This window comes from Eimeria acervulina, genomic scaffold (genome assembly GCF_000499425.1).
Source record: "Eimeria acervulina Houghton genomic scaffold, Eah_scaff736, whole genome shotgun sequence".
NCBI lineage: Eukaryota > Apicomplexa > Conoidasida > Eucoccidiorida > Eimeriidae > Eimeria > Eimeria acervulina.
The window spans coordinates 5,466-17,863 of NW_013549628.1; the positions used below are offsets into that span (position 1 = coordinate 5,466).

Genomic DNA, 12,398 nt, shown 5'->3' on the forward strand with positions numbered 1-12,398 from the left:
ATGACATTTATTTACGGTAATACAAATTTTAGCGAACGATATGAGTACTCTGCAATCCTGCGATATTTTCTGACTCTACAGCTCCCCCATCACCACCACCATCAGCAGCAGCAGCAGCAGCAACAGCAGCAGCAGCAACAGCAGCAACAGCTGCAGCAGGAGGAACATGCTGCTGCTGCTGCTACTACTCGAGCGGTGGAAGGGCCTGAAGATACAGAAGAAGGGGGAGATAGGCTGCAGCAGCATCACGAACAACAACAACAGCAGCAGCAGCAGCAGCAGCAGCAGCAGCAGCAAGAGCAGCAGCAGGAAGAGCCGGAGGTGGTGAAGAGGATTTTGTGTTGGAGTTTGTTGCTGAGGGTTTGGCGTGTGTTGGGGTGTATGTTCACCTTGCCTAGTCGACATTCTGTCTCTAAGTTTGTTGCTTCTTTGCTGTATATTAACTCGTTTCTTTCATCTGCATCTGCTGCTTTGCTAATTGCATATTGTATAGATGCTTTGCTGCTGCGGGTATTGGGGTGGACAGTGCTGCTGCCGCTGCTGCCCCGAGGAGACACATCTTTGATTAATAATTTGCTGCAATTCTTTAAAAATATCGGAGACGTATTTTCATTTACTGTGTGGCCTCTCAGGGCAGCTGTGCTGCTGCTGTGGCGCCTCACCCGCTCCTTTGCTGCAGACCCAGCAGCAGCAGCAACAGCAGCAGCAGCAGCAGCAGCGGGGACACCCGAAGACTGGGATTTCATCCCCAACTTTAAACCCTTCCTTTTTGTCTCTTCGCCGCAGCAGCTGGAGGAAATCTTCTCCGGTGTATGTACAGCTACATGCCCTGACCCAGCAGCAGCAGCAGCAGCAACAACAGCAACAGCAGCAGCAGCAGCAGCAGATTGTGTGCCTTGTCTTAACTATGTGGGAGTCTCCCTTGGCTATTTGCTTACAGCTGCTGCGGGCCTCAGGCTTGCTGCTTCAGATCTTGAAGACACGATGGCGCTGCAGTTTGTCTCCTTCTTTGCTGTTGTTGCTGCTGCATGCAATGTTTGCTTTGCTGCTGTCTTTGGTAAGACAGGCACAGGGTGGGGGAGCAGCTCATACACCTCAGCAGCAGGAGACGCAGCAGCAATAGCAGCGGGAGACACAGCAGCAGCAGCAGCAGCAGCGGGACCGCCACCAGCAGCAGCAGCAGCAGCAGCAGCAGCAACAGGGACAGGAGCTATTCTTCCTGTAGGGGGTCCCTTCACTGCAGCAGCAGGGTTTACAGGTGCTCCTGGCGGTGGAGGGGGTACAGCAGCAGCAGTAGCAGCAGCAGCAGCAGCAGCAGCAGCAAGAGGGGGAGAGGCTGGGGTGTTGCTGCCTTTGCTGCAGCGAGTCTTCGATGGCTTTGCTGCTCGCACCGGCATTCCTTGCATGGTTGATGCCTTTGGATTTTCTTCTTCTCTTCCTTCCTGGGCTAATGAAGTTAAAGATAATGTCCCCGTAAGGTTGTGCTGCTGCTGCTGCTCTTGCTGCTAGTGCTGCTGCTGCTGTTGCTGCTAGTACTGCCGCTGCTGTTGCTGCTAGTACTGCCGCTGCTGTTGCTGCTGGGGCTGCTGCTGTTGCTGTTGTTGCTAGTGCGCCTGCTGTTGCTGCTAGTGCTGTTGCTGTTGCTGCTAATGCTGCTAGTGCTGCTGCTGTTGCTGCTGTGTGTTTTGTTTGTTTTAACAGATATGTCTAACAGTATGGGTGAGCAGTATATTTTCTGCTTTTTTATTTCTTTTGTTCGGGTGTCTGTACACCTCAGCCTTTGTGGGGGCTGCTGAGTCTTCTAATGCACTTGCTGCTCTCATGCATACTGCAGCAGCAGCAGCTGAGGGCTTCTCATCTTTCTTTGCTCTCTTCATTTGTCTCTTTCATGTCGCTGCTCTTCTTCCTAACATCGTGCTTGCTCAAATCAGCTCGAGGTAATTCATATATATTATTTATTTATTTATTTTTTATTTATTTATTTATTTTATTTATTTAATTTGCTTGTTTGTTTGTTTAGATATAGATTTATTCATATATGTATATATTATTGTTTATGTTTGTTATATATATATATACATTTATTTATTTATAAAAAGATATGGCTTTATATTCGTATACGCATATAAGGATAATATATATATATATATATATGTATATATATATATATATATATTTATTTATTTATGTATTTGTATGTATATCTAGTCATGTTTATACTCATTTTTATATGCAGATTAATGTATAAAGATTCTAAACATATATATATATATATATATGTGTGTGTGTATACTGGTTGTATTTAAATATATCCAGTGAATATAAATAATTATATATTTAAATATATATATATGTATATATGTATATATATATGCACATATATAATTATATATATATGTATATATATATATATATATATATATATGTATATTGTATTGTTTCATGCAAATGAACGCATATAATGATAATACATCTAAATTATTTAATTAGCTCCAGTAAATATATAATATATATTTCTTATATATATATATATATGTATGTATAAATATATGTGCATACATATATTTTATTAATTAGAATACAGAATGTTATAATATATTAGTATTATTTTTGTTTTGATAGAAATAAATATGCGTAAATAAAGTAAAAGAGTGTATGTAATATGCTGCATTGATATAGTAATATATATATATATATATATATATATGTATATATATATATATATTATTAAAATTGGGGTGTATGTGCAGGTACGACTTATTGAACATGGCGATATGTTTGGACAAAAGATCTGCATTTCGTACAGCCTCAACAATTCCGTGGTTATTATACTGGCTGTTATGCTGTCAGCCTTTGTTTAGACATATAGCTTCTCTTTTCGGTCTATGTTCGGGTCTCTTTCTTAACTTCTTCTTACCCTCTGTTACCTTTATATATGCTTCTTTTGCTTCGGAGCTGACGCACAATGCGCAGCAGCAGCAGCAGCAGCATCATCATCATCATCATCATCATTCGCTGCAGCATCATATGGGAGACACCTGCAGCAAAGAAGAACAGCAGCAAGCGCCTCCACATGAGATACAAGGCGGTTTGCTGCTGCAGCAGGACTCTCTCCGCAGCAGCACCGAGTGGGGGCCTCTATTTAAACATGCCGCTGTAGCAGGTGCTGTTGCTGGAGCTGGTGCAGCAAAAACTAGAGAGATGCAGAGACAGCTGCAGCAATGGTTAGAGGAGTTTGCTAGAAGAGCGCCTGACAGCGACGTTGCTCAGCTGCTGCAGCGACATTCAGACAGCAGCAGCAGCAGCAGCAGCAATGGCTTCGGGGATGCAGACCCCTTTTCTGCTGCAGCAGAACGTTCATCAGCAGCAGTACCAGCAGCAGCGCTGCTTCGTAAAGGCAGCATCAGCCCCAGCAGCAACCACGCATTTGCTGCGCTGCAGAGAAGAGACACTAGCATAGCAGCAGACCGGATCTCTTGGAAGGAGACAGAAGAATCTTTCGGGCTTTCTCGCGGTGCTTCTTCTCCGCTGCTTACCACCTACTCTGCTGCAGCAGCTGCTGCAGCAACAGCAGCAACAACTGCAGCAGCAACTGATGCTGCTCTCGAAGACACTGCTACAGAAACCTATCCAGAGACACACGCCGTTTCACCTCAGGCTGTCGCCTCCCTCTGGGCCCGCAGCGCATTGCAGGCGCGAGAAGCAGCAGATGAGGCAGCAGCAGCAGCAGCAGCAGCAGGAACAGGGACAGCAGAAGCAGAAGACGGCGAAGACCAAGTGGAGAAAGAGGCTGCTGCAGCAGGTAGTCTCAGTGCAGCAGAGACAGAGGGCCCAGGAGACACTGCTTCTTCCTCAACGGGAAGGGCCCCCAGCAGCAGCGCGGTAGAGGAACACCAGCAACAGCAACAGCAGCAGCAGCAGCAGCAAAAGGAGCAGCAGCAGCAGCAGAGCCCAGCAGCAGCGGGAGCAGTGGTCTTCCAACGCAGCCGCAAGAGAGGGGCGGTAGTGGGGAGGCCTCAGCGGGGTTGCAGCAGCAGCAACCCACAAGGGGCAGCAGCAGCAGCAGCAGCAGATGCTGCTGTCAGTTTGCTGCAGCAGCAGCAGCAGCAGGAGGGAGAAGCAGGCGAGCCGCGGGAATCTCCGAGCGACGGCGCTGCTACTGCTGCTGCTGAAGCAGACGCTGCTCGTGCTGCTGCAGGAAGCGGTTCTGGTGCTGTGGAGGAAGACAGCGCTGCTACTGCTGCTGCAGCAGCAGCGCCTCCAGCAGCAGCAGGAGGCCTCAGGAGAAGGACCCGGTCTAAGGCCATTGGTGCTTCAGGGCCCCGTCCCCTTGTCTCCTTTCTGCTGAGCGACAATCAGCAGCAAGAAAGTGCTGCAGGGAGCAGCAGCAGCAACGAGAAAGCTGCTGCTGCAGACAAGGAGACAGCGCAAGGCTCGGGGACAGTAAAAACTGTAACAGGGGCAGCAGCAGAAGCAGCAACAACAGCAGAAGCAGCGGAAGAAGAACAAGTAACAAAAGCAGCAGAAGCAACAACAGCAGCAGAAGTAGCAACAGAAGAGGCCACAGCAGAAGCAGCAGCAGCAGCAGCAGCTGCTGCTGCTGCTGCTTCAGCTCCTTTTTCTAGGCAGAGGAGGAGGAAGATGACGAGCCGCAATCGTTTTGCTGCAGAGTCTTTTGACGCTCAGGGGGGCCCCCCCTCTGCGGGGGCCGCTGCTGCACTGGTGAGTTAGAGGGGGCCCCTAGGGAGAGAGAGGGTACAGAAGCAAAGGCAGCTGCAGCAGCTAGCAGCAAATTTGCTGCTTCCATGTAGCTTATTTGGTGCTGCTGCTGGCTGCTGCTGCTGCCTTGGTGAGGCTTTGAAGAAGTGTCGGCACACATACTGTGGGGTTGCTGCTGCTGCTGTTGCTGCTGCTGTTGCTGTTGTGTGCTGCCCTCAGGAGGGACAAGAGAGCGAGAAGAAAGGTTCTTCCTCTTCTGCTGCTCCAGATGCTGCATCTGCTACTGACCAAGCGGCAGCAGATGCTGCTGCTGCTGCTGCTGGTTCTGAACCGTCGTCGGCAGGTGATGCAGTTGGCGCAACTGCGCCAGCAGCAGCAACAAGAGCAGCAAAAACAGCATCTGCAGCAGCAGCAGCAGCAACAGCAGCAGCAGCAGCAGCAGCAGGAGTTGTTACAGGTGCAAAGAAGGTGTGTTACTCATGGGGTTCGACGGGGCTGCGCTTTGTAGCTCTGGCTCGACTGAAGTTAAAGGGGGGCCCCCAGCGCATGCAGAGAAACGAAGGTGTAGGGGGGGGCCCCTCTGGACCTCGGGTCAAAATTTTCCCAGGTGTCACTTCGCCGCGAGCAGAGAGGCTAGCTGCCTTTGTGCTGCTGCTGTTTACTGCTTTATGTGCCTTTGTTGCTGTTACTGGGGACCTGTTAGCTGCTGCTGCCCTGCTGCTAGGGCTGCTGCAGCAAGCCTGGGCTCTAGCTTGCGTCTCCTTCACACACGTCGCTAGCTGGCTAGCTGGGGTAGACAGCTAGCCACGCAGGAGGACTGCTGGCTAGCTAGCTAGCTAGCTCATCCCACTACTTGGGTAGCTAGCTAGCTAGGGGGCTCTGTTGATGGTGGCTAGCTAGTTGGCTAGCTAGCTAACCACCACCAACAGAGCCCCCTTCAAGACGGGATATAACTCGCAAGACAATTTCCTTGCTGAATAGTACAACGTACGAACCAGCCGGCTCAAAGGCGCGGAGCTAGCTAGCTGGCTAGTTAGCCAACTAGCTAGCTAGCTAGCTGGCCAGCCCTAGTTAGGCTTAGAGAAGCACCCAATAATAACCTTATTTACTCTAGCTAGCCAACTAAAAGGGAGAGAACTTGTGAAAAGACTCCAAGCTAGCTAGTGGGTCCTACCTCGGGTGGGAGATTGCTGCGTAGCTAGCTAGCCAGCTACGCAGCTAGCCAGCTAGCTACGGAAAGGGGGGAAGGTGGGGGGGCGTAACTAGCTTACACCGTGCAGGCAGCAGCAGCTTGCTGTCTAGCTAGCCAGCTAGAGGAGGCAGAGTCTCAAAATTTAAATACGGCTTAAGTTGATGCGATTGCCGGTCTGTAGGCGAAACGCATTTGCATCCCTATGGCTAGCTAGCTAGCCAGCTAGCCAGATAGCTAGCTAGCTAGCTGGCTTGCTAGCTAGGGTTGCCTGGGTCGTTCGTGGCGAACTAGCTGCAGAGAGGGGCCCTCATCGTTGTGTTGTATGCATGCATGCATGCATACATACACTCATACACTGCGAGCCGAGGAAACTGCAAAAAGGAGACAGGGGCCCCCTATTTAAGGCTGCGTGTCTCCTCCCTTCCAGCTGTCTTCCTGTGTAGAGGGTCCCCAGTTGGTGTCTGATGGGGGGCCCCCCCCAGCCCCTGGGGGCCCCCCAGTAGACCCTGCTGCTGAGGGGCCCCCCGCAGCGTGGGCCTCATAGGCGAACCACTGGCGGGAGCGCATGCGTACAAGCCTAAGATCATCATGTGCTACAAGGGTTTGAAGCTCTTCAGGAAGCAACACGAACTCTTCTTTTCTGTTGTTTATAGAGAGGCTAATAGCTCGGCCCCTCGGCAGTGTTTGAATGCGGCGTACAACGCCTCTAAGGTGCTGTTCATTACCCGATGGAAGCCCCAAGAGTGCTTTAAAACGAACACAAATAGGGGTATTAGGAACGAGCTGAGCTATGCTGGCTTGTACTCTAGGGTCTTGTTGAGGTGTATGTACAGCTGCAGCAAGACATCCACCACCTTCTGGGTCCTTTAAGTTAAGGCCAATTGCTGTAATGTCTGCAGTTATCTCCTGTTGCAGCGATTTTTCTCGTGCTTGTTCTTCAATCCAGGCTTTAAAGGTCTGCTCGTACTCCTTTGTATTCACCAACTCTTTATAGCGCCGTACTATCACCGCCACCTCTGCCTCGGGTGGGGCCTCGTGTTTATTTTTTGCGTATAACCAAGGGTTTACGCCAAATAGATAAGAAAGTACTTCTAGCTGACATGTACGAGCAGACGGCAATGCATAAGCAACATGGTTGAGGTCCAGATATTCTTTTATTGCTGCTAAACATCCTTTCTTATCTGCCCGTAGCCTTTGCTTCAGCTGTATACACAGCTCTTGCCGTCTATGGTTGCACTTACAACGACATATCTTCTCTATACCAACAGGAGCTGGACAGCAAGCAGGTTTGCTGCCTCTCTGTTGTTTATAAGGTCCTCCGCTACCTCCAGGGCCCCCAACCCCTCCACCTGCATCGTTAGGGGGCCCCTGGGGGCCCCCTAACAAAGGAAGCCGCCGCTTTAAAGCCTCCCTCTCAGTAAACCGCAGCAAACACAGACGCCCCTCCTGCAGCAGCTCCACTACGTGGCCAACAGAAAACTGCAGCACCTGCTGGGGGGCCCCCAGAGGCTTCAGAGGCAGATACTCCCCGTAGGGACAGACGAAGTGCCTATCACCAGCCTCCGCCATAACAAAGCGAGATAAGGGGCCCCGAGAAGAAGAGGGGCCCCCATCGGGGCCCCCAGCAGCAGGTGGAGGTAAGGGAGGAAGCCCCATCTCAGCAAGCTTTGCATCTAGAACATCCTGGTGTACGTACACCCTAGTTCCATGTACAAGGTAATTCAGCTGCCGCAGCACCTTTAAATCAGGGTTGTAAGCTAGCAGCACTTCTGTCTCTGCAGGGCTTCTATGGCCATCTGCTGGCGCCTCCGCCCCTCGAGAAGCCTCTCCCTGCTGCTGCTGCTGTTGCTGCAGCAGCAGCAGTTGCTGCTGCTGTTGCTGCTGGAGCCGCTGCGCTTGCTGCTGTTGCTGCTGTTGCTGTTGCTGCTGCAGCTGCTGCTGCAACAGCACCTGCTGCCGGGGGTCCCCCATATCCCTCATTGCCTCTGCTTCGATTGCTTCAGAGTCTGCCTCAGGTTGGCTGCCTTGGGGGCCCCAGGGGGGCCCCAAAGCGTCTAGGGCCCGCAGCACAGCATCAATAGCAGGGGGCCCCCTAAGGATCTGAATCTCCTCAACAACTTCTTCTGCTTCTCCTGGGGCGAGGTGTACGTACGGCAGTTCACCAATATGAGCCACAAGGGGCCCCAAAGCAGCTGTATAGGCATCTAAGACAGAGCTCGGTGGGGCTGCTGCAGGCTGCAGCAAAGAGGGCCTCAACCGAATAACGTGCAGCTGATAAGGAACTCTGTTGCTGCGGGCCCTCCACTGCGGGCGCAGACGCCCTAAAGCTGTTAACAAGTCTAAGCATAAATCTGCTTGCTGCACTGCTGAAAGAGGTAATGAAGAAGAGCTGCAAGGCAGCAGCAACTCGCCCCCAAGCCCCCATAAGTCTGAATCTCAGCAGCAACACAAACACAAACAGCAGCAGCAGCAGCAGCAGCAAAAGCAGCAGCAAAAGCAGCACAAAAATAAGAACATGAGCCAGGTGTAAACAAGACAAAACAAACAAAAACTTCAAGGCCACGCTGACGCTGAGACTGTCAATACAACCCAAGAACAGATCTTCCTGCTGCTGTTGCTGCTGCTCATGCTGCTGCTGCTGCTCCTGTTGCTGCTGTTGCTGCTGCAGTGGAAGCTCACCGTCGCAAGCCACGAGACTGCCTTCTCCTGCAGCAGCTCGTTGGGTCTTCGTTGCCTTTTTAGATGGGGGGCCCCCTTGGGGGGCCCCTGTCCTTTTCTTTTTGCGATCGGGTTTGAGGGGGCCCTCATCTGCTGCTGGGGATTTGTTTGCTGCAGCAGGGCTGGGCTCCTCCTGCGCCTCCTGGGGCCCCTTCTCAGGGGGCCCTCCTGGGGCCCCCTCTTCTGCTGCTGGGGCCCCCTGCTCCTCGGATTCTGTGAGCACTGCGCTGCCCGCTGGCTGGGGGGCCCCCCCCCGCCGGCGGGGCCCCTGGAGCCCCAGGTGGGTGGCCCCCTGCTGCTGCCCTGACAGCCAGGGCCCCCAAGCAGCAATCTGCTTCCATGGGGGCGCCGCAGGCTCCTCACAAGCCAGCAGAAAAGCCCTTACTGCTAGCAGCGCGTACTGTCGAGAAGCAACAGCAGACAGCAAGCTGTCTGGCGGGGGCCCCTGAGGGGGGGGCCCCAACGGAGAAGGTGAAGAACGCGGGGCCCCTCGCAGCAACGGCTGTGGGGCAGTGACACTGTTGGGGCCCCTCAGAAACGGTGGGGAGGGGCCCCCCATGTAGGGGGGCCCCGAGACGGGGGCCCCAACAGGATGGGGCCCCCCTACAACACTTTGTACCCCTGGCAGGCCAACCCAGGGGCCCGCAGGGGCCCCGCTGCTTGAGTTGAGGCCCCTGCACAGCCCCGGGTCTCCTTGCTGCTGCCTCTCGCTAACAGTTGAGGGGCCCCCCTTCCGCTGGAGCGCCCCCATGCCAGCCACCCCCACTGTCTCTGACAGGTGCTGCAACTCCTGCTGCTGCTGCTGCTGAGGCGGCTGTGCTGCAGCAGCAACCCTCAGGGGCCCATTCGGTGGGGGCCCGCAGTCTAGCGTGGGGGCGGCCCCAGCCTCCCCAGTGTGCCTTCCGGAGCTGGGGGCCCCTAAAGCCCCAGGGCCCCCTAATACCCCAGGGGCCCCGACAGCCCCAGGGGCCCCTAAAACCGCGGGGGGCCCTAATGCCCACTGGGGTTGAGGCCCCTCTCCGTGGAGGCCGTCAGTTGTCTCTTTTGCTGCTCGCTGCTCCTCCGGGGCCCCCGCAAACGCTGGGTCTTCTGTACGCTGCACAAAGGTAGGGGGCCCCGTGTGTCTTAACTGGAGGGTGGGGGCCCCTTCTGGGCGTAGCTGATAGGGGGCATAGTTATTTGTATGGGGAGGCATGTCGTTTGCGAGAGGGCGAAAGAAATCTGCAGGGGCTGCTGCGGGGTTGAGGGGCCCCTCCTGACTAAAGACGGGGCCCTCAGCTAGAGGGGGGGCCCCCTCAAACCCTAAAGAAGAAGAAACGCACGCTGGCGGCTGCGAGCGAGTTGGGGGCCCCTGGGCCCACCGCCCCTGCCACTTTCCTTCTGCTGCTGCAAACTCCACGCCCGAGGGGGGGCCCCCAGGGGGGCCCCCGTGTACACCTTCTCCCCCCAGAAGCGCATGCTGCTGCCGGCTCTGCTGCTGCTGCTGCTGCTGGAGAAGCTGCTGCTGCGGGAGCTGCTGCTGCTGTGGCTGCTGGGAAGCGACGTCCGCCGAAGGGACCGTCGGTTGTGCAGCAGTGGCTGCTCCTGCTGCTGCTGCTGCTGCTGCAGAAGAAGGGGGCCCCCCCACCCAAGGGTGCTGAGGCACAGGGGGCCCCCACTGATCTCCTTCAGCAGGCAAAACAGTAGGGCCCCCAGGTGCAGGGGGCCCTTCTGTGTTTGCTGCCAGGGGCCCCTGCACGAGGGGGCCCCCGAATGGGGCCTCGGGGTCCTTGGGGGCAGAGGCTGCGGGGAAGAAGGGTTCAGTTTGCTGCTGCTTCTGCTGCAGTGCAGGGCTGGAGCCCCAGGCAGGAGCAGCAACGCCACCTGCTGCTGTTGGTACACCCCACTGCAGCAGCACCCTCTCGCCTGTATCAATGAAGGGCTGCAGATGCCCTGAGGCTGAGGCAGCAGCACTGAGGGCCCCTGGACCTTGAAGAGGGGCTGGGGCGCAGCTGGGGGGCCCCCCAGGGTGTCCGGGGGCCCCTAAGACGGGGGGGTACGGCTGGCGGTTGCTGCTGCTGGGGGCCCCCTCTGGGTTGCGCGGGGCCTCCGAAAAGGGATTACTTGGAGGCAAAGACATATTGAGGGGGTGCGACCTCTCGGGGCCCACGCTGTGAACAGATAAGAGAAAGAGCGGCTGGGGGCAGGGGCCCCCAGTCGCGCCCGTTCTACTGCGGCTTACAGCAACAGGGGCCCTTCCTTCATAAAAAAGGGGCACAGGGGGGCCCCTGGGGATCTGCAGCTTTCGTTATTCAGGCTGGGGTATCGCAAGGCTGCGCTCAGCTAGGGCCTCTCGTGCTGCAGGGGGCCCTTTACGGGCCCTCTGGGGAGAGCGGCTGGGGCCTCTCCCTGCAGTGTATGTACACGGGGCTGTTTGGGGCACTTTGGGTTAAAGTGAATAAAAGGATACGAAGAGAAAGCTTCTCTTTTTTCTGCTGCTGCCTATACACCCCAGAGCTGCATTGCAGGCAGGCGGGGCCTAGACCAGCAGCAATCTTCAGCCGGCTGCTGTTGCCTTCGGGTCCTTTACGATGAAAATTGGAAATAAAAGATTAATTTTAATTAATTTTAATTGCAGAGAAACAATAACAAAAAAACATATGCAACAACCCCCATTGCTGTGGCGGCCCCGCCGCTCAGATGCTCTCCCTCTTACTTTTTTCTATATTCTTTCTGTACAGGGAGGAAACAAAAAAACTTCAAGAGAAATTGTTTGAAAATAAATAAACATAGGATAACATAAAGAACTGATGGGATGTTTTCTTCGTCTTCTTCTCGTTTTGCTTTACTCTCTACATTCTTTGTTTGTATTGTTCCTGTTAAGCCAGGAAATTGAATTAATGGCGAGAGCTATATTTTAACTGATCTAAAGTTTAAGGGATTCTAAGTGTATTTTTCCTATTAGGCTTTATGAAGAGATGCTTCGCTCCCTACTGCCCTCTAGGCTGTGCATACACATCAGCTTCGCCGCTGCATTATTTAGATGTAGATACACCTCAATGCCCCCACATAAAGATGAGCAAAAGATGCAAAAAGAGAGCGCACTGAGTGAAAAGGATAAAGGAAGAAGGCCATGTTAAGGCTGGAGTCACTCTAGGCTAACAGAAGAAGATAAAGGAACAGAAAGGGATATACAAGAACAGAAGGAAAAAGATTAGCTGTAGAGGTGCCCCCCATTACTAATAGTAGTTCTTCTGCGTTTGTCTCTGGAAAACATTTTTATTACATGGTGGAAAGAAAAACCGAAGAAGAGACCTCATTTCTAATACTAATATTGCCCATCCGCCTTAACTTCTAGAGGAGACATTCCCCTTCTAGTTTGCAAGAGATAAGTAACTGTCTCTGTCTGTGGCGCTCTTCCTCTCGATGGCTCTGCACCTCAGCTCTATCCCAGCAGCAGCAGCAGCAGCATTGTTTGAATTGGGGCTGCACGACGCCAGGTGTACATCCGCATATGCACTGAAGTACACAAACAAATACGCATAAATACACGTACACATACATGTATAGATGCATACATGCATCCATACATATGTAATATATATTGTATAATATACAACATATAGATTATATTATATATTTTTAATATATACATATATATATAGTACATGTGGCGTACACATACACACGCACACACACACACACACACACGCACACAAACACGCACACAGAGAGATGCATATGCATATATACATAGACAAGAAGACAGTAACAATTATATTTATATAGA

The 12,398-nt window shown here is 53.0% G+C and overlaps 2 protein-coding genes across 2 annotated transcripts; one reads left to right on the forward strand and one right to left on the reverse strand.

The window, feature by feature from the left end:
- EAH_00047740 (hypothetical protein, conserved) lies at positions 1-5,523 on the forward strand (the record flags this gene model as incomplete). Its single annotated transcript, XM_013394553.1, has 5 exons — positions 1-379; positions 494-1,473; positions 1,702-1,719; positions 2,851-4,722; positions 4,939-5,523. 5 exons carry the CDS (start codon positions 1-3, stop codon positions 5,521-5,523), a joined length of 3,834 nt encoding a protein of 1,277 aa, XP_013250007.1.
- A 787-nt stretch (positions 5,524-6,310) lies between these two features.
- On the reverse strand, positions 6,311-10,748 carry EAH_00047750 (hypothetical protein, conserved; the record flags this gene model as incomplete). Its single annotated transcript, XM_013394554.1, has 2 exons — positions 6,311-8,340; positions 8,489-10,748. 2 exons carry the CDS (start codon positions 10,746-10,748, stop codon positions 6,311-6,313), a joined length of 4,290 nt encoding a protein of 1,429 aa, XP_013250008.1.
- Between the last annotated feature and the right edge of the window lie 1,650 nt (positions 10,749-12,398).